At 40.2% G+C, this 19390-nt stretch overlaps 1 protein-coding gene across 2 annotated transcripts in view; it reads left to right on the top strand.

Annotated features, from left to right (window-relative positions):
- CYP20A1 (cytochrome P450 family 20 subfamily A member 1) overlaps positions 1 to 19390 on the top strand; it is a 65066-nt gene that overhangs the window by 30710 nt on the left and 14966 nt on the right. For both annotated transcript variants that reach the window (XM_002712554.5, XM_051848291.2), the window contains 4 exons: positions 3183 to 3261; positions 7083 to 7198; positions 8332 to 8386; positions 12253 to 12373. In XM_002712554.5, coding sequence (XP_002712600.2) covers positions 3183 to 3261; positions 7083 to 7198; positions 8332 to 8386; positions 12253 to 12373 — 371 coding nt within the window. The remainder of the gene's footprint in view (positions 1 to 3182; positions 3262 to 7082; positions 7199 to 8331; positions 8387 to 12252; positions 12374 to 19390) is intronic.

The following is a 19390-nucleotide window of genomic DNA, read 5'->3' as shown; positions in this document are numbered from 1 at the left end:
CATTGCTACAATGCTGTTAGCTCATCTGGAGCCCATATTAAAATTTCTTTAATTATCTCAATAATATTCATTTAAGTTCCCAGCCCCTCCAATCCAGGACCCATCTCTAAATCTTTCCTTACTTTTTACTAATCAAACCTTTTTAATCCGGAACAGTTTGGCAACTTTTGTTGGTTTCCTTTGACACTTTTGGAAATTATGGGACAATTATTTTGTAGACTGTTCCTTAATTGGGTATGTCTGATATTTCATGAGTAGATTTAACTAGGTATTAATATGTTACTAAAAGTTGTCAAGGAAAGTTTTCAGGCCATAAACAGCATTTAATAGCCACCCTCAAATGATCTTTCAATGTCTGAAACACCAAGGGATTATTACTGTCCAGTCATGTCACCAGGAGTAATAACCAGTTTGTGAATTCAGAGGCGATGATGCAGTCATCATGACTGCTGCTGTGCTGACAACAGATGGGAGATGTCATCAGTTGTAAGATGCATGCTAATTTCACATGTGTTAAAATGTGAAAAAAGGGACACCCCACATTCAGTTCAACTCAGTATGATATTCAGTTGCAGTACTGTATTTCTGAACTACCAAAACATTATTCCAGTAATTTTCCCACCAACATTATGTGTTCCTTTCTTGTGCTTTTATTAAAAAAATGTTGTTTGTATATTGTTATTTTTACTTGAAAGCAGAGAGAGACAGATAGATCTTCCATCTGCTTGTTTACTCCCCAAATGCCTACAGTGGCCGGGAGTGAGGCAGGCTGAAGCCAGGGCCCTGCCACTCCCATCTGCTGCCTGAGGATAGCCATCAACAGGAAGCTGGATCAGAAGCAAAGCAAGCAGAATACAAACCAGGCGCTCCAGTATGGGATGTGGGTTCCCAAGCAGCGGTTTAAGCTGCTGCACCAAATACCCTCACCTTTCCCTGTGCTTTGGACAACAGTTAGAATTATTGGTCTTTTATGTGTGGGTATTTAATAAAGTTCATGAATAGTGGAATTAAAAGATGTTTATTTTGATGCAAAAAGTTGAAATCCATGCATAGTTTTTTTACACTATGTGTTTTCATGAACTTTTTTTTACAGTTTGTTTATTTTTTTAAAAATGTATTTGAAAAGCAGGGGGAGAGAGAGAGAGAGAGAGAGAGAGAGAGAGAGAGAGAGAGAGATAGATCTCCCATCTGCTTGTTCACTTCCCAAACATTCACAACAGTCAGGATTGAGTCGGGTCGAAGCCAGGAGCCAGGAACTCCATCTAGCTGCACTGGGTAGTAGGGACCCAAGTACTTGAGCCATCACCTGTTGCCACCAGTGTGCACATTGGCAGGAAGCTGGATTAGGAGCAGAGGTGGGATTCATCCCAGTCCTTCTGATGTAGGATGTGGGGGTCCCAAGTGGCAGTGTAACTGCTGCAGCACAGTGCACACTACACAAAGTTTTTGAAGACCCTTCATATGCATGGACCTCAGAATTTATTTGCTAAAAAATAAACCTATTTTCTATTTTCTAGTCGCTTTTTGGAGTACCCGTATACAAATTTGCTTTTAATAGCTCAAAAACAACATTTGATGATTAAAAATAATTCTTTTGTTTGTGAGGTTAAACATCTTGTAACTTTTGTCAAAGATGTGTTTCTTTTGTGGAATGCTTCCTCGTATCTTTTGGCCATGTTTCTATTCATGTGTTTCTTTTCCTTATAGTCTGAAATAATTCTTTATTTTTATCCCAATTTCATTTTATTTTACTTTATAGTGCTTTTTGATGATCACAATGTTGACTTCTTATATAGCTAAACCAGTTCACCTTTTTTCATTATGAATTTTGCCTTGTGCTTTACAATGTGCTTTGAAACCCCTCTTGCACTCGAAGATTATTCCGAATATGAACATTTGCTCTACATTTTCATATTTTTTACATGTGGTTCAATTTTTTACATGTGAGTATCCTGATACACGTCTCTCTCTTAAGGTAAGAGTTGAATGGGGCTGGCGCCGTGGCTCACTGGTTAATCATCCGCCTGCAGCGCTGGCATCCCATATGGGCGCCGGATTATGTCCTGGTTGCCCTTCTCCCAGAACAGCTCTCTGCTGTGGCATGGGAGAGCAGTGGAGGATGACCCAAGTGCTTGGACCCTGCACCCACATGGGAGACCAGGAAGAAGCACCTGGTTCCTGGCTTCGGATTGGCGCAGCGCCGGCCATTTGTGGGGTGAACCAACGGGAGGAAGACCTTTCTCTCTGTCTCTCTCTTTCACTGTCTAACTCTATTTGTCAAACAAACAAAAAAAAAGAGTTGAAGATTCTTTAATATTTTTTTCAAATATTTAGTCATTGATCAATATATATTGTTTTCTTTCTTCAAGTTCTTGCTGAACTTTTGAATTATAATTCAATAATGTTTTTTTCAAGGGCTCATGACCCAGTTTTGCAATAGTAGGAGCCTGACTTGCTGCTTATCATCACCAAGCCTTAGACTCATTTTTAAAGTTTTATTTTGTCAATTGGAAAGGCAGTGACAGAGAGGGAGGAGGGGAGAGAGAGAGAAAGAGAGAGTCCTTCCATTTGCTAGTTTACTCCCCAGTGACCTCAACAGCCAGGGCTGGGCCAGGCAAAAGCCAGGAGTCAAGAACTAAATCTGACCTCTCCTGTAGAGGGCAGGGGCCCAAGTGGGCTATCTTCTACTGCTTTCACAGGCTCATAAGTAGGGAGTTGGATCCAAAACAGAATGGCCAGGACTCAAACTCATATTCTGATATGGGATGTCAGGGTTGCAAGCAGCTGCTTAACCTGTTGCATCACAATGCTGGTTCCTAATTTTGAAACTTTTTCTGGACCTCAGCCAATATTTGTCAGTATCATAGACAAAATAAAAGTTTATTTATCCACTTTTGCCATTATAGTGAAAAATTGGGGATTAACTCTACTTCCATGTTTTTCTTCATCTCTATTCCTACTCCTTTTAAAGAAATTTTTCCTTTCCAGTAGACTGAAATCATTAAAATATATTTGTATCTTATCCTCAAGTAAATAATTGTGCATCGTACTTAAAAGAGAGCACTGTACTTATCAGAGTTGTTGGTGAAAAAGGAATTCCTTAATTATTAGTTTACATTGCTCTGTAATATTTAGAAAATCTGTGTTCTGGATAATGGGTCTATATATTTTCCTACTTTCAGGTTTGGGCTGAGATTGGAAAAGGCTTTCTAGATGGGTCACTTGATAAAAATACAACTTGGAGAAAACAATATGAAGGTGGTAAGTTTGTCTACTCCTAATTGTTAGGACAAAAGCATATTTGTCTCAGCGTTATCTCTTGATAGATATAGATCTGTAGATCCATAGATCACTTATATTTCTCCCTCTGTGCTTTTTTTCTGTACAATAAAATTCTTCCTTAACAAGAAAAAGAGGGAAGAACAGTAAGTTAGTTAAAGAAACTCTAGTACTCACTGTGGAATGAGGGCAGCATAGAGCTGGTGCACACTACAGAATCTGTAGAAAGTTTAAGGGTATAATCCCAAGAAGGCAACTTGACAATACATGTGAAGAGCCATAAATAAAGGATGAAATTATCTTAGAGAAGAAATATTCATGAAGATTTTACTTGTAGAAATATTTCTGCAAGTAGAAAACAACCTAAATGTTCAGCATTATAGGAGTTGCTAAGGAAATAATATCAACCTGATTAAATATTACCCAGATTTTTATAAAATGTAACAAGATTAAGAATTCTCACCATTACAACATAGAGTAATATCATTTTCAAATTTGTATGGCATTGAATGCACTTTATAAAATGTACACAGCAAACTATGCAACAGATAAAGGGTTAATAACCAGAATCTATAAAGAGATCAAGAAACTCCACAACATCAAAACAAAGAACCCACTCAAGAGATGGGCCAAGGACCTCAATAGACAGTTTTCAAAAGAGGAAATCCAAATGACACATGAAAAAAATGTTCAGGATCACTAGCAATCAGGGAAATGCAAATCAAAACCACAATGAGGTTTCACTTCACCCCGGTTAGAATGGCTCACATACAGAAATCTACCAACAACAGATGCTGGAGAGGATGTGGGGAAAAAGGGACACTAACCCACTGTTGGTGGGAATGCAAACTGGTCAAGCCACTATGGAAGTCATTCTGGAGATTCCTCAGAAACCTGAATATAACCCTACCATTCAACCCAGCCATCCCACTCCTTGGAATTTACCCAAAGGAAATTAAAGTGGCAAACACAAAAGCTGTCTGCACCTTAATGTTTATTGCAGCTCAATTCACAATAACTAAGACCTGGAATCAACCCAAATGCCCATCAACAGTAGACTGGATAAAGAAATTATGGGACATGTACTGTATAGAATACTATACAGCAGTAAAAACAAACAAACAAACAAACAAAAAAAAAAAAAACAAAAAAAACCCACCACAATGAAATCCAGTCATTTGCAACAAAATGGAGGAATCTGGAAAACATCATGCTGAGTGAAATAAGCCAGTCCGAGAGGGACAAATATATGTTCTCCCTGATTGGTGACAACTAACTGAGCACCAGAAAGGAAACCTGTTGAAGTGAAATGGACACTATGAGAAACAGTGACTTGATCAGCCCTTGTCCCGACTGTTGATGAACAATTTAATACTTTATTCGCTTCAGTATTTTTTTTTTTTGTTCTGCTTAATACTATTGGTTGAACGCTGTAATTAACACACCATTATTCTTAGGTGTTTAAATTTAACTGAAAAGTGATCTCTGTTAAATATAAGAGTGGGAATAAGAGAGGGAGGAGATGTACAATTTGGGATATGCTCAAGCTGACTTGCCCCAAATGGTGGAGTTAGAAATGTGCCAGGGGATTCCAATACATTCCCATCAAGGTGGCATGTACCAATGCCATCTCACTAGTCCAAGTGTGCCATCTCACTAGTCCAAGTGATCGATTTCAGTTCACAATTGATCATACTGATAGGTCTAAGAGTCAAAGGGATCACATAAGCAAGACTAGTGTCTGCTAATACTAACTGATAGAATAAAAAAGGGAGAGAACGATCCAACATGGGAAGCAGGATACACAGCAGACTTATAGAATGGCAGATGTCCTAAATAGCACTCTGGCCTCAGAATCAGCCCTTAAGGCATGCGGATCTGGCTGAAGAGCCCATGAGAGTATTTTAGGTATGGAAAGCCAAGACACTCTAGCAAAAAAAAAAAAAAAAAAAAAAAAAAAAAAAAAAAAAAAAAAAAAAACCTAAATGAAAGATCTCTGCGAATGAGATCCCAGTAGAAAGAACGGGCCATTGGGCCGGCGCCGTGGCTCAATAGGCTAATCCTCCACCTTGCGGCGCCGGCACACCGGGTTCTAGTCGCGGTCGGGGCGCCGGATTCTGTCCCGGTTGCCCCTCTTCCAGGCCAGCTCTCTGCAATGGCCAGGGAGTGCAGTGGAGGATGGCCCAGGTGCTTGGGCCCTGCACCCCATGGGAGACCAGGAAAAGCACCTGGCTCCTGGCTCCTGCCATCGGATCAGCGCGGTGCGCCGGCTGCAGCGGCGGCCATTGGAGGGTGAACCAACGGCAAAGGAAGACCTTTCTCTCTCTGTCTCTCTCTCTCACTGTCCACTCTGCATGTAAAAAAAAAAAAAAAAAAAAAAAAAAAGAACGGGCCATCAAAGGAGGTACCTTTCTCTGAAGGGAGGAGAGAACTTCCACTTTGGCTATGACCTTGTCTAAATAAGATCTAAGTTGGCGAACTCAAAATGCTTCCATAGCCTTGGCAACTTATGACAAGAGCCTAGGGAGATTACTGACACCATAAACAAGAATGCCAATTGTTGCTTCTCAGAGTACGTATCAGCAGGAATCCAGAATGAGCAACAGCACTGAGACTTGAACCCTGGCGCCGTAATAGGGGATGTGGGTATTATCCCAAGCAGTGTCTTTACCACTTGGTCAAAGGCTCACCCCAGGGATACTAATTAGGGAGCTATTGCAGTGAACCAGGAAGATTAATAACATGGGTTAGAACAACAGAATCCTCCTTCCCCAAAAAAAGTAAGAGTAATTCTTATTTTGAAGATAGAATCACCAACGCTGGCCTACAGATTAAATGCAGAATATCAGAGAGGTCAACACCAATGCTTTTTAGGCCTGAGTAGTTGGAAGATGATGTTATTAGGAAATAAGATAGGGAGGAGTGTTGGAAGGTCCAGTTTTGGGGGGAAGGATCAAGAGTTGAGTGTGTCGGATATGTTATGTTTAAAGTGCCTCAGGCATCCAAGTGGAAATGTTGTTTGTTGCTGGATGTATGAGTCTAGAAGTCAGAAGAAATTTACTAGAAATGTAATTTACTAGAAATGTAAATTACATTTACTAGAAATGTAAATTTGGAATACCAAGGTAATAAATACAGAAAGAAAAAGAGAAGAGGTTCAAAAGCAGAGTGCTGTCCTAGAACATGCCATCTTTCAGAAATCCAAGAGATGAGAAGGAATCAAAAAAGACTGAGGATGATCAGGAGGGAAGTGTGGGGTTCTGGGAACCAAGTGACCAAGCGTTCCTGGCTAGTGACATGGCAGTCAAGAAAGATGAGGACTGGATGATTTTGTTAACCTTTGCTTGTCAGTTATTTGTATCTTTTAGGTTTCAGAAGTTTTCTGGTTATTTCATAACTGTTTCTGTTCCTCAACAAGTGATGCCTGATTCGGAAGGAGGAATATAGTTGTTGGAGGAAAGAATTTAGAGGGAGGATGGGTGGTGTCAGGGGAGAGATGGATGTGTTTGGAGGCCTCTAAGGTGCTGGCAGGGCTCTAACTTCTCGAGCTGGGTGGTGATGGTATAGGTATCTGCTTTATAATTATTCCTTAACCTGTACTTACATGTTTAAATATTTTTCCTGTGTGTTAAGTTTAGGAAAAAGAAGGAAGGAAAGGAAATAGATGAGTTAAAATAGTATCTTTATTGTTGTTTATTACCTTTGAAGGCTTTATTCTGCACATAACTTTGTGCAGATTTACCCTTAAACAGTTCAGTCTCCACAAATGCTTGTATTCTAATTGTGTGTGTTTCTTCTCTAAGCCTTTATGGAACTGGAATGTACCTTAAAGAAAATCATAAAAGAACGAAAAGGAAGGAATTTTAATCAACATATTTTCATCGACTCCTTAGTACATGGGAACCTTAATGACCAACAGGTGATGTAATTGTTAAATGTTTATCAAATAAAAAATAATTGGGGCTGGCACCACTGTGGCATAGCAGGTTAAGCCTCCCGCTAACTCATGCAGCGCTAACATCCTGTATGGGTGCCAGTTAGAATTTCGGCTGCTCCACTTCTGATCTAATTCCCTGCCTGGGGAAAGCAGCAGAATATGGCCCAAGTACTTGGGCCCCTGCACCCATGTGAGAGTCCTAGAAGAAGCTCCTGGCTCCTGGTTTCACTCTGGCCCAGCCCTGGCCCTTGTGGCCATTTGAAGAGTAAACTAGTGGATTTAAGACTTCTCTCGCTCTGCCTCTGTCTCTGCCCTCTGTAACTCCACCTTCCAAATAAATTAATAAATCTTAAAAAATCACACATATATGGAATGTGCTTTTCACTCACTTTAATCCAGATATTCTAAAATTAAATGGCTTCTCCTTTATTGTATATTTTAAGTAGTAAAAATAGTCTCTGGTTACTAAGCTGTTTGAAGCAGCAGTATATTATTTAATGTTTGAATAAGCAAATATTGAGCCAGAATCCTGTGATCATAAAAGAGGAGAAGGACTGGTATAAGCCTTTATAGACTAAGCCACTCTGCCCTGTGACCATGTGTGGCAGCTTGGCTTGTTCACGGTGCAGGCCTGTTACCACTGGCGCACACTGCCTCTGTGTGTGGTCAGGCAAGCCGCAGATGGAGCCAGTACTGCAGCACCCGTTCACTGGAGGACTCTTGCCCCACTCCATCTATGCCAGAGCTCAAAAGCAGAACTGGTTTTCTGGGAATATGTTGGTACAGAAATTGAATTAGATTCTGAGGCCAGTGGAAGGCTCTTTTCCACTTGTCAAGGCTTTGTTATCAGACCAGGTCATGCCAGAAGGTTAAGACCCAGCCATTATGCTAAAGTGTATCTTCAGCCATTAAATTAAATATTTAATGTATTCAAAAGACAGTGCAGTATTTAAGTTGATTTTCATATTATATAAAATTTTTCTTAAAAACATCAGAAGGGAACAGTACAATTTTTTCCTTTCATTGATCCTAATTTTACGGTCTAGATTATTTGGTAGAGCTTAATATAGGTCACATTACATTTCACATTTTCTAAATTTATTTTTGTTTCCTAGGTTCTAGAAGACGGTATGATATTTTCTCTGGCCGGGTGTGTAATAACTGCAAAATGTAAGTAAAATTGGCTTCTTTTTCAGATAGATTTCAAAATCTACAGGGTAAAGCTGTTCTGAAATAAAGGAAACATTGTCTATGTGACCTCTATAATTTTTTTCCTCCTTTTTATTCTTAAAGGCTGGATTCACATTAGTACCTTTTTTTAACCCAAGGTGCTCAATGCCACCTCTGAATAGTGCTATAAAATTTTTGACACGTTTTATGGACTGTGAATTCTAGTTAGTGCCTTTCGCAGGAGCTGCTATTGACACCTTTCCAGCGGGAGCAGCAAGCTTTTCCATTTCCTGCTGCTGCTTCCCACTGTGATTCCAAGCTGGTCTGCTTATTGAGGTCTACCGACAGAAGATGCAGGCCACAGAAATCACAGTTTAAAAGAACTCTCTTGGTGGAATTGAAGTTGACTTTTATCTAAAATTCAAAATGTGCGATGTATTTCTAAGTTTACTCACTGGTTTTTAGATTAGTGGAATACCCTTCATTTCTACAATATTTATAAAAATATGTATATACATAAAAATACACTAAGATAAAGTACTTAAAGGAAAAAATAGGACATCAGTTTAAATCTACAAAATTTATGTTCACATGAATCTCATTTACAGCTCTCTCTTTCAGGAAATTTTCTTTAAAATGATGAATAGAGATGTAGATTTCCCATAAATCTTTCTTCTTTGAGAACTACAGATATTCAGATATTATAGTTGAAAGGAATTTAGGAAAGCAGGTGTCCAAAATCTAATGTATTTGATCCTTTTAAAATAATGTTTACTTCCTTTAAAAATGTGTATTACATAATATATCTTTGCTAAAGACCTTCAAAAATAACACATAATCAACATTTCCAATATTCAATTAATATTTTCATCTTACTTTTAGTTTTTAGAAGGAATTTTAAGAGTAATGCTGTTGGGCCTGCACCGGGGCTCAATAGGCTAATCCTCTGCCTAGCGACGCCTGCACACCAGGTTCTAGTTCCAGTCGGGGCGCCGGATTCTGTCCCGGTTGCCCCTCTTCCAGTCCAGCTCTCTGCTGTGGCCCAGGAGTTCAGTGGAGGATGGCCCAAGTGCTTGGGCCCTGCACCCCATGGGAGACCAGGATAAGCACCTGGCTCCTGCCATCGGATCAGCGCGGTGCGCCGGCCGCGCTGGCCATTGGAGGGTGAACCAACGGCAAAAGGAAGACCTTTCTCTCTGTCTCTCTCTCTCACTGTCCACTCTGCCTGTCAAAAAATTAAAAAAAAAAAAGTAAATTAAAAAAAATAAAAAAGAGTAATGCTGTTTCTTTGCAAGTAGGTTTGTGATTTTCTGAGGTACTTCTACTGCGTTTGAGTGGTAAGAGAGACAGAGAACCTTAAATAAAGCCCTTGCTCTGCCATTTATTTGCCTTCAGCAAGATACTTGGGTATCTCTGTGTTTTCTCCTTTTCTGAAATAAGGGTTTGGCTCTAGCTGACCTCTGAGGTGTCTTTCAACTGTGGAATCATGTCTGATTCAGTATTGTGTTTAAAGATTGTTAAATTGTTTAAAATCACAGTTTTAAACTATTTCCAGTCATGCTTTTTAGTAGAATTCTAAAAAGGAACCAATGTTTAAGATTATTAAGCTTATTCAGTTACACTTTCAAGTGATATTTAGTTAAGTAGGACATATGGGGAAGCACTGTATGCAAATCCTAGTGCAGAACCCTTCAGTTGTGTAGTACTGTATATGGTAATTTGTATTATGTGTCCATATAGTGTACTGCACAAGTTTTCATGTCCTTTGTGAAATAAAAATTTTACAGTTCACTCAAAAACCATAATGAAGAAGCATATGCAGGGAAAAGTTTGGGACAGCCACTCGTGCTTTTTATGAACTTTCCGTATGAGGAAATTGCCAACATAATTGAATACCAGGTGGTTATTGATTTTAGAGATAATAATATGGATTTTAGGCAAATCCGGCAAATATTTTTTAAAATTAACTTAGAGATATATTTAAATCAGCTGTTATCTCAGAAAACAGATAATTGGTAATTAGAAGTGGACACTGCAGTAAGCATATAAAAATCTTTGCTATAGAAAAAAATAGAGCTATATACAGTGTCGGTTCAAGCATATTCTAGGGAAAGAAGCAATATGTATCCAGATGGTTCCATTCTTTGAATTGTTATAATTTCAGTTTATTCCTAAAAGAAACTTTTTCCTCTGTTTCATTTTCATTGTATAATTTTCTTACATTTTCATTTCCTCACTGTATATAATCAGTAACCCAGTTTAAGCAAAAGTAAGCCATAAGCCAGTGATATTCCAGTTTTGGAATTCATTAAATTGACTGTGATACTTACAAAAGTGTAGATTCCTGGACCTCACCCCAGATCTAGCGAATCCAAATCTGGGTGTGAGATTGTGTCATCAACCAACTCCCAGTTGATTTCTGAGAATAATACTCTATGTAATAACCAGTTCTTGAGCCAGTTCATTTACCGTTAAAAACAAAAATTTAGAATATTGATTTGTAGGTTAATCGTCTGCTAATTTGACTCCTATGAATCATTTAATTAGGGCTGCTGAATGAACTATAAATGTTTTTTTTTTAACCAGGATGAGTGAACCAGATCATTTATCACAATCACCAACATGGAACACCCCCTTCCCCAGATGAGAAGTTTATTACTGTTTTGTCTATGGTGAAATGCATTCCATGACTTTAGTTACTGCCATTTTTAAGAAAGAAAGCACCCAGGGCCTGTGTTGTGATGCAGGAGGTGAAGCTGTCCCCAGGGGTGCCTGCATCTCATATCAGAGAGCAGATTCCAGTTCCAGCTACTCCATACTTCTAATCCAGCTTCCTGCTAATGTGCATGGGAGGCAGTGTATCATCTACGGCCCAAGGACTTGGATTCCTGTTAGCTACTTGGGAGACGTGGATGGATTCTTGGCTTCTGGCTTCAGTCTGGCCTAGCCCTGGGGAATGAACCAGTGAATGGAAGATCTCTCTCTCTCTCTCTCTCTCTCTCTCTGTGTGTGTCTCTTTCTGTCTCTCTCTTATTCCCCCTCTCTCTGTCTCAGTACATTTCAGATAAGTACATAAAGCTTTTTTTAAAAAAAGTCTCCAGTTTGCACTCTATTTTTGACAATATTCTATAAATATTTATGTCCCATTCATTGAAATACAAATCCTGTGAAGGATTCCATTCTTTTTTATGGCCTTATGTATCTTCTGTAATTCAGGGTGGAGAACATTTGGCCTGCAGGCTGTATAAGGTCAGCGAAATCATTTGTTCTGGCCTTTCCAAGGCAGCTCTAGGTGGGACTTGAAATTTAATAAATCTGTAGTAGCTAATTTGTATTTATTTACTTTTAAAGATTTATTTATTTGTTTGAAAGTCGGGCTTACAGAAAGAGGGAGAGACAGAAAAGATCTTTCATCTGCCAGTTCACTCTCCAGATGGCTGCAATGACCAGGACTGGATCAGCCGGAAGCTGGGAGCCAGCAGCTTATTCCAGGCTCCCATGTGAGTGCAAAGGCCCAAGCGCTTGAGCCATCTTCTCCTGCTTTTCCCAGGCCATTAGCAGGGCGCTGGATTGAAAGTGGAGCTGCCAGGACTAGAATCAAGGCCCCTATAGGATGCTGGCATTGCAGGTGGCAGCTTTGCCTGCTACACCACCGGCCCCAACAGGCTAATTTTTAAGTTGATAATTTTGTATGGCCCGTGATTGATGTCATAAATATCCAGATAGCCCTTGGCAGAAAAAAAGTTCCCACCCTGTTCTGTATCACAATTTAAGAATGCAAAAACAGTTATATTTTTCTTATTTTGTACTCAGGCTGGCCACGAGTTAGCTATTTTCATTGTTATTATTATAAATTTTTCACCTAGTATGTACCTGGGCGATCTATTTTTTGGCCACCTCTGAAGAAGTTCAAAAAAAATTGTATGAAGAGATAGACCAAGTTTTTGGGAAGGGTCCTGTTACTCCAGAGAAAATTGAACATCTCAGGTAAGAACTTTCTGAAAAGAAGAGGAGATCATTGGAAGGTAAATTTGAACTGACTTATCTAATATAACACTAATCTTAATATCTAGGAAATCTGTAGGGTTTTTTTTAATAGATCTTAAAATGTTTACGTATAGGTTTTAATAAATAACTTGATATGCTTTTTAAAATCAAATAGTGGTTCTGGGAAACCTTTAACAGCCTGTATAGAGGCAGATGTTTGGCCTGGTGATTAAGCTGCCACCTAGAGTACTTGGATTAAGTTCTAGCTCCTGACTTCCACGTCCATGTGGGAGACCTGGATTAGATTCCTGGCTGTTAGCTTTTGCCCTAGCTCAGCCTCGGCTGTTGTGGGCATTTGAGGAAAGAACCAGAAGATAAGAGTATTTTCTCTCCATCTCTTTGCTTCCCAAATAAATAAATAAATAATTTTTATTGGCCTGTATAAAATAGTACCAGAGATGTCAAGTGAAGTGCAACACTCATAATCTCTTGGGAATAAAACATGCTACAGCCATATTGGAAAACAGTCTGAGAGAATTTTTTAAATAATTTAAACATACACTTACCCTATCACCCAAAAATTGCGCTCTTAAGTATTTACCCAAGAGAAATGAATGCATGTCTGGGGAGAGACAAATGGGCAAGTGTTCACAGCAGTGTATTTCAAATAGCGCCCCCAAAAATGGAAGCAGTTCAAATGTTCACCAACTGGTAAATAGATAAACTGTGGTATAGCCGTACCACGGAATACTACTAAGTAATAAAAAGGATCACAGTATCAATATATGCAACATAGTACACAGATAGATCTTATTACACTAAGTAAAAGAAGTAAACACAAAAGACTACCTACTCTACAATTTCATTTATGTGAAGTTCTTGATAAGTGAGATTACAATTACAGAAATCAGTCACTGGTTGTCTAGTACTAGGAATGAGGAAAAAATCCCCTACAAAGGGCATGGGTAAAAGTTTTAGAGGGAGGAAAACTATTGACTATCTTGCTTGTGTTGTGGTTACATGCTTGTATACAATTTTAGGTTGAACATCCCTAATTCAAACATCCAAAATCTGAAGTCCCCTCCCCCTTTTCTGGACAGGCAGCTAGGCAGACTGAGCAAGTGAGCTCCCATCTGCGGCTTCCTTCTCTAAATGCTCATAGCAGCCAAGTCCCGGCCAGATTGAAGCCAGGAGCCAGGAACTCAATCTAGGTCCCCCATGTGGGTGGCAAGAGACCCTAACTATTTGACCTATCACCTACTGCTATTCAGGGTATGCATTAGAAGAAAGCTGCAATTAAGACTCTGTCAAACCCAGGCACTGGGATGCAGGCATTCTAACCAGCAATTTAAGCCCTGGATCAAATGCCCAGCCCTCTGAAACTATATGAGTGCTGATGTGATGTTGCAAGTGAAAAATTCCACACCTGACCTCGTGTGATGGGACACAGTCAAAATGCAGGCACACAATCCACAGTTTATGCAGTGTCCCAAGGGAAAAGGGACTCTCACAGCCCCCTTCAGCTGTGGCATACCTTTTATGAGCTTACCAAGACTTCATGCCCTCCCCAGCTCCATAAGCAGGACCACAAAGCAGGACAAAGCGGCCTGTGTGCAGTCCGGACATGCCAATGGCAGATTCCCCATGATGCCCCTGAAGGGTCAAGACCTACAGGCATTACTCACTGTTTTTTGCTTACTCTCTGTGGGGTAAAGATACTGTTGAAAATGTCAGAAAGGACTGCAAATACCCCTCTAAATAATATGTTATCTGCAACATAGAAAGTCTAGATATTGGTGAAACAGACAGTGGTATAAGTGTGAAACGTCTCATAGATCACTATGCTGTTAGACTATTATGCTTAATGAAACAAGCCAGTCCCCAGAAGACAGATATCACGTGTTCTCTCTGATTTTTGGTAACTAATACTCAGATTTAAAAAAATGTATATGGGCAAAATCATCATTTTGAGATTTGAATATTGTTTACAGCTCTTGTCTATACTCTTGAGGATCAGTGGTTTTTCTACTCACTACTTGTTGAATTCTTTATTTAGTGGAAGGTTAAGCTTGTGATTATGAGGAAAACTGAAAATATTTCATTGTAAAAATTAAAAGAAGCTGGGAGTGAGGAGGGTAGGGTGGGGAGGATCATTATGCTCTTAAAACTGTATATATGAAATACATGAAATTTGTTCTCTCTTTATAAATTAATAAAGTCAAACAAAAAGAATATGATGTTAGAACAACCACTATATACAGCGGGCTTTGTGGAGCCACAGGTTCAACTGTTCTTAGAATGCCAGCATCCTGTACTGGAGTGCCTGGAATTGAGTCCTGTTTCCACATTTCATACATGCTGATGCATGCCTTGGGAAATAGCAGATGATGACTGATACAGTTGGGAGGGGTCCACCCACATGGGAGACCCAGAGGGAGTTCCTGGCTTTGGCCTGGCCCAGGGTTGGCTGTTGTGGCCATCTGGGTAGTGAATCAAAGATGGAAGATATTTCTCTATGTCTCTGTCTCTTTGTCTCTCTCTCTCTCTCAAGCTCTCTCTCAAGCTCTCTTATTCTGTCACTCTGCCTTTCAAGTAAATATAAATAACCTTTAAAAGAAGAATGACCACCATAGGTGACCATTAGAAGAACAAGCTATTGAAGTTGTGTGCTGAAAGTGATGAACAGAAGTTAATGAAAAATAGAAAAACCTCACATAAGTTAAATATGAAGGTGTTGCTCATATATTGAAAGACTGGATCCGTTAGTGTTGCAGTGAACTCATGCCACTTGATGGTATGCTGATCCATAAACAAGCAGAGATCTATCACTGTGAACTAAAAATTGAAGAGAACTATGAATATTCACTAGGCTGACTACAGAAAGAGTTGGTAATTAAGCACCTGGTGATCTGCAAGCAATGGAGAAGTTCATTGATGAGTTTGCCACGATCACTGCTGATGAAAACCGATGCCAGGGGGCAGGCATGTGGCACAGCAGCTAAGAAGGTGCTTGAGATACCCGTATCCCACCTTGAGGTGCCTGGGGTCACATCCTGGATCCTGCTAGTGTACGCACAGGGAGGCAGTAAGTGGCAGGTCAAGTAGTTGAATACATGCCGCACCTGTAGGAGACCTGGCTATTCCACTTCTGATCCAGTTTCCTGCTAATGCATCATAAGATGGCCCAAGAACTTGGACCCTTGCCACCCATGCGGGAAACCAATATGGAGTTCTTGGTTCCTGGCTTTAGCCTGACCCATGGCTATTGTGGCCATCTGAGAAATGAACCAGTGGATAGAAGATTCTTTTCTCTCTGTCTCTTCTTCCCTCTGTAACTCTGCTTTTTCAAGTAAATAAATAAATAAATAAATATTTGAAAAAAAAAAAAAAGAAAAGAGAAAGGATGCCAAGGACAGAATAGCTGTGCTGGAATGCACTAATGCAGCAGGCCCGCATAAGAGTAAACTTTGCTGTGATAGACCAAAGCTAATGTCTAGCTGTTTTAAAGAAGTTAATTTCTTTTCAGTTCATTTTCTGTATAAACAAAGAAAGGCATGAATCCCCAGGGGCCTCTTTTTCTGACTGGTTTCACAAATATTTTATACCCGTGGCTTGTGTACTCTGCAAGGAAGCTGGACCAGATAATGACTGCAAGATCTTATTATTCCTTTACAACTGTCCTATTCATTCTCCATATGAAATTCTCATCAAAGATAATGTTTATGCCACATACCTTCTCCCTAGATGTGACTTGATTAGTTCAGCAGTGTGCCTAGGGTATTCTTAGGTCAGTGAAGAGTGAATGTAAAAACACTTTGTTGAACTGCATGCCAGTAGTAGTGAGCATTCTAGTAGAGCCATGGGTATGGAGAGATTTTGTGTTTTACTTTTTAATTAATTTATTTGAAAGACAGAAGGAAAGAACCCCCATCTGCTGGTTCATTCCCCGAAGGATTACAACCACAGGAATGGGCTGGTGCTAAAACCAGGAGCTGGGAAGGCAATTCACGTCTCCCACATGGTGGCAGCAACCAGACCCATCTCCACTGCCTGCCAGTTGCTGCAATAGCAGAAACCTGGAATCAGGAGACAGACTGGAAATTGACCCCAGTGGCTTCACCACTGGCCAAACATCTGCTCCTGCAAGGTTTTCCAAAGGAATTTAGCAGGAATGATACTATAGATGCAGTTGCCAACACCTGGAGCACAGTGCATTAATTTTACAACTTCTGGTCTACAACTACATTGATGATAAACAAGGTGGTGACTTTGAAATTTCAGATTTCGTATGCCCATACATACATACATATGCAAAGAATATAGCCTTAGAGTCCATCAGAAAGCTGGAAAAAGAGGATATCGAAGTTTTCAACCTCAATAGTGAGGCTCCAATTGTTCATTCATTGACTGGTGAAATAGCAAAGTGGTTCTGAATCAGGCTGATGGTGATGATAGTGACAATGAGGATGATGTTAACACTGCAGAAAATTGCCTATAGACGTGGTAAAAATGTGTGCTGGGCTTACTGAAGGACTAAAACCATATACATTCAGAACGAGAAATCATGAACATTTATAGAAGCCAGAAAAGGCTTCTAAGATTAAAAGCACTGTTAATGAGGCAGATGACTCTAGAGGAAATGTCTTTTTTTAACAAAGATTTATTTATTTATTTGAAAGAGTTACACAGAGAGAGGAGAGACAGAAAGAGACAGAGACAGAGACAGAGACAGAGAGATGTCCTCCTTCCGATGATTCACTTCCCAATTGGCGGCAATGGCCGGAGCTGTGCTAATCTGAAGACAGGAGCCAGGTCTCCCAAGCCGGTACAGGGACCCAAGGACTTGGGCCATTTTCTGCTTTCCAGGCCATAGCAGAGAGCTGGATCGGAAGTGGAGCAGCCAGATCTCGAACCGGCACCCAAATGGGATGCCACGCTTCAGGTCAGGGCATTAACCCACTGCACCATAGCACTGGCCCCATAGAGGAAACGTCTTAAAAAGCATCCTCCAGAAGCCTCCTCATCCACAGAGGACCCACTTCCTAATTCCCTCAGCTGTTTCTGATATTTCTTCTTATCTAAAAGAAAAAAAAATATATATATACATTTATATATATATATATATAGTGTACAGAAACCTTTTAATCAAAACACAGCTTCTTAGGAGGAGATTGAGTCTGCCTTTGTTCATTGTTGCTTTGTTTGCTAGTGAATGCAGGTATTCTTGTGATTATAATGTTCTGGTTAGTTACCCTAAAAACAATATTTTTTTGCTGTATTTAATGTGGGATGTCATGTTTTTTACTGTTAGGTACTTACTTGTTACTAAGTATAAGAAAATGATTGCTAGTGAGTAGCATATCAATTTAGTCAGGATGATGGTGCTGCCAAGCCACCACTGATTATCCATATGGGTTGCTAAGATAGCGGCATCTGGGGCTGACACTGTGGTGTAGTGGGTAAAGCTGCCACCTACAGTGCATCCCATATGGGCGCTGGTTCGAGTCCCAGCTGGCAATAGCAATGAAAGGAAGAATGTAATATTTCTTGTTATATAAAATATTCTTGCAAATTTTGATGAAAAAGTGCTCTAAAAATGAGGAGATTGGCAAAGTAATTTTAAAATGAAGCATGCGGGCACAGATGTTTGGCCTAGCAGTTTAGAAGTGTACATCCCATATCAGAGTCCCAGCTACTCTTCTTCCAATTCAGCTTCCTGCTCATGCACCTAGAAAGGCAACAGATGATAGCTTGTTACCCGAGTCCTCACCATCCACGTGGGAGACCGGGATTGAGTTCCTGGATCCAAACTTCAGCCTGGCCCAGCCCCAGCTGTTACTGCCATTTGGGATGTAAACCAACACTCCGCCTCTTTCTCTCTCTCATTGCTATCTCTCCCTTCTCTCCCAGTCACTCTGCTTTTCAAGTAAATAAATGAATGAATCTTTAAAAAAAGAAATTCTGCCTCTCTGTGACTCTGCTTTTCAAATAAATAAATAAATCTTTAAAAAAAAGAAGGCAGAGTTACACAGAGAGGAGAGAGAGAGAGAGAGAGAGAGAGAGAGAGAGAGAGAGAGAGAGGACTTCCATCTGCTGGTTCACTGCCCAATTGGCAGCAACTGCCGGAACTGTGCCGATCTGAAGCCAGGAGCCAGGAGCTTCTTCTGGGTCTCCCACGTGGGTGCAGGGCCCAAGGATTTGGGCTATCTTCTACTGCTTTCCCAGGCCATAGCATAGAACTGGATTGGAAGTGGAGCAGCTGGGACTTGAACTGGTGGCCTTATGGGATGCTGGCACTGCAGGCGGCGACTTTACCTATTATACCACAGTGCCGGACCCAGCAAATAAATCTTAAAAAAAAAAAAAAAAAAAGATATTGGGGGCCGGCACTGTACTGTAGTGGGTAAAGCCACTGCCTGTGGTGCCGGTATCCCAAATGGGTGCCAGTTCAAGTCCCGGCTGCTCCTCTTCTGATCTAACTCTCTGCTACGGCCTGGGAAAGCAATGGAAGATGGTCCAAGTGCTGGGGCCCATGTGGGAGACCCAGAAGAAGCTTCTGGCTTTGGATTGGCCCAACTCCAGCTGTTGTGGCCATTTGGTGGGGGTAACTAGTGGATGGAAGACTTTTCTCTCTGTCTTTCCCTCAATCTGTAACTCTGCCTCTCAAGTAAATAAATAAATATTAAAAAAAGTGGCATTTTTGCTTTTTGCTGGTTCAGTGTACATGAACTTTGTTTCATGCACAAAATTACTAGTTTATTAATATGCAAGTAAAGAAGTAGAAAGTAAAGGTCCTTTGTAAATGCACCATTGAGAGAGAACACTTGTTACATATCTTTGCTTGCTATTTTTCCATGCATATATACATATGTACTTATAAATGTTTATTTTCATTTTTACTTGAAAGAGAGAGTGTGAGATCTTTAATTCATTGGTTTACTCCTCAAGTCCCCAGAACAGTCCAGTTCCAGGCTAAAGCCAGAAGCCTGGAACTTAATCCTGGTGTCTCACATATGT

Source organism: Oryctolagus cuniculus, chromosome 3, assembly GCF_964237555.1.
Source record: "Oryctolagus cuniculus chromosome 3, mOryCun1.1, whole genome shotgun sequence".
In the NCBI taxonomy this organism is placed as follows: Eukaryota; Metazoa; Chordata; class Mammalia; order Lagomorpha; family Leporidae; genus Oryctolagus; species Oryctolagus cuniculus.
This window is presented reverse-complemented; position numbering and strand designations above follow the sequence as displayed.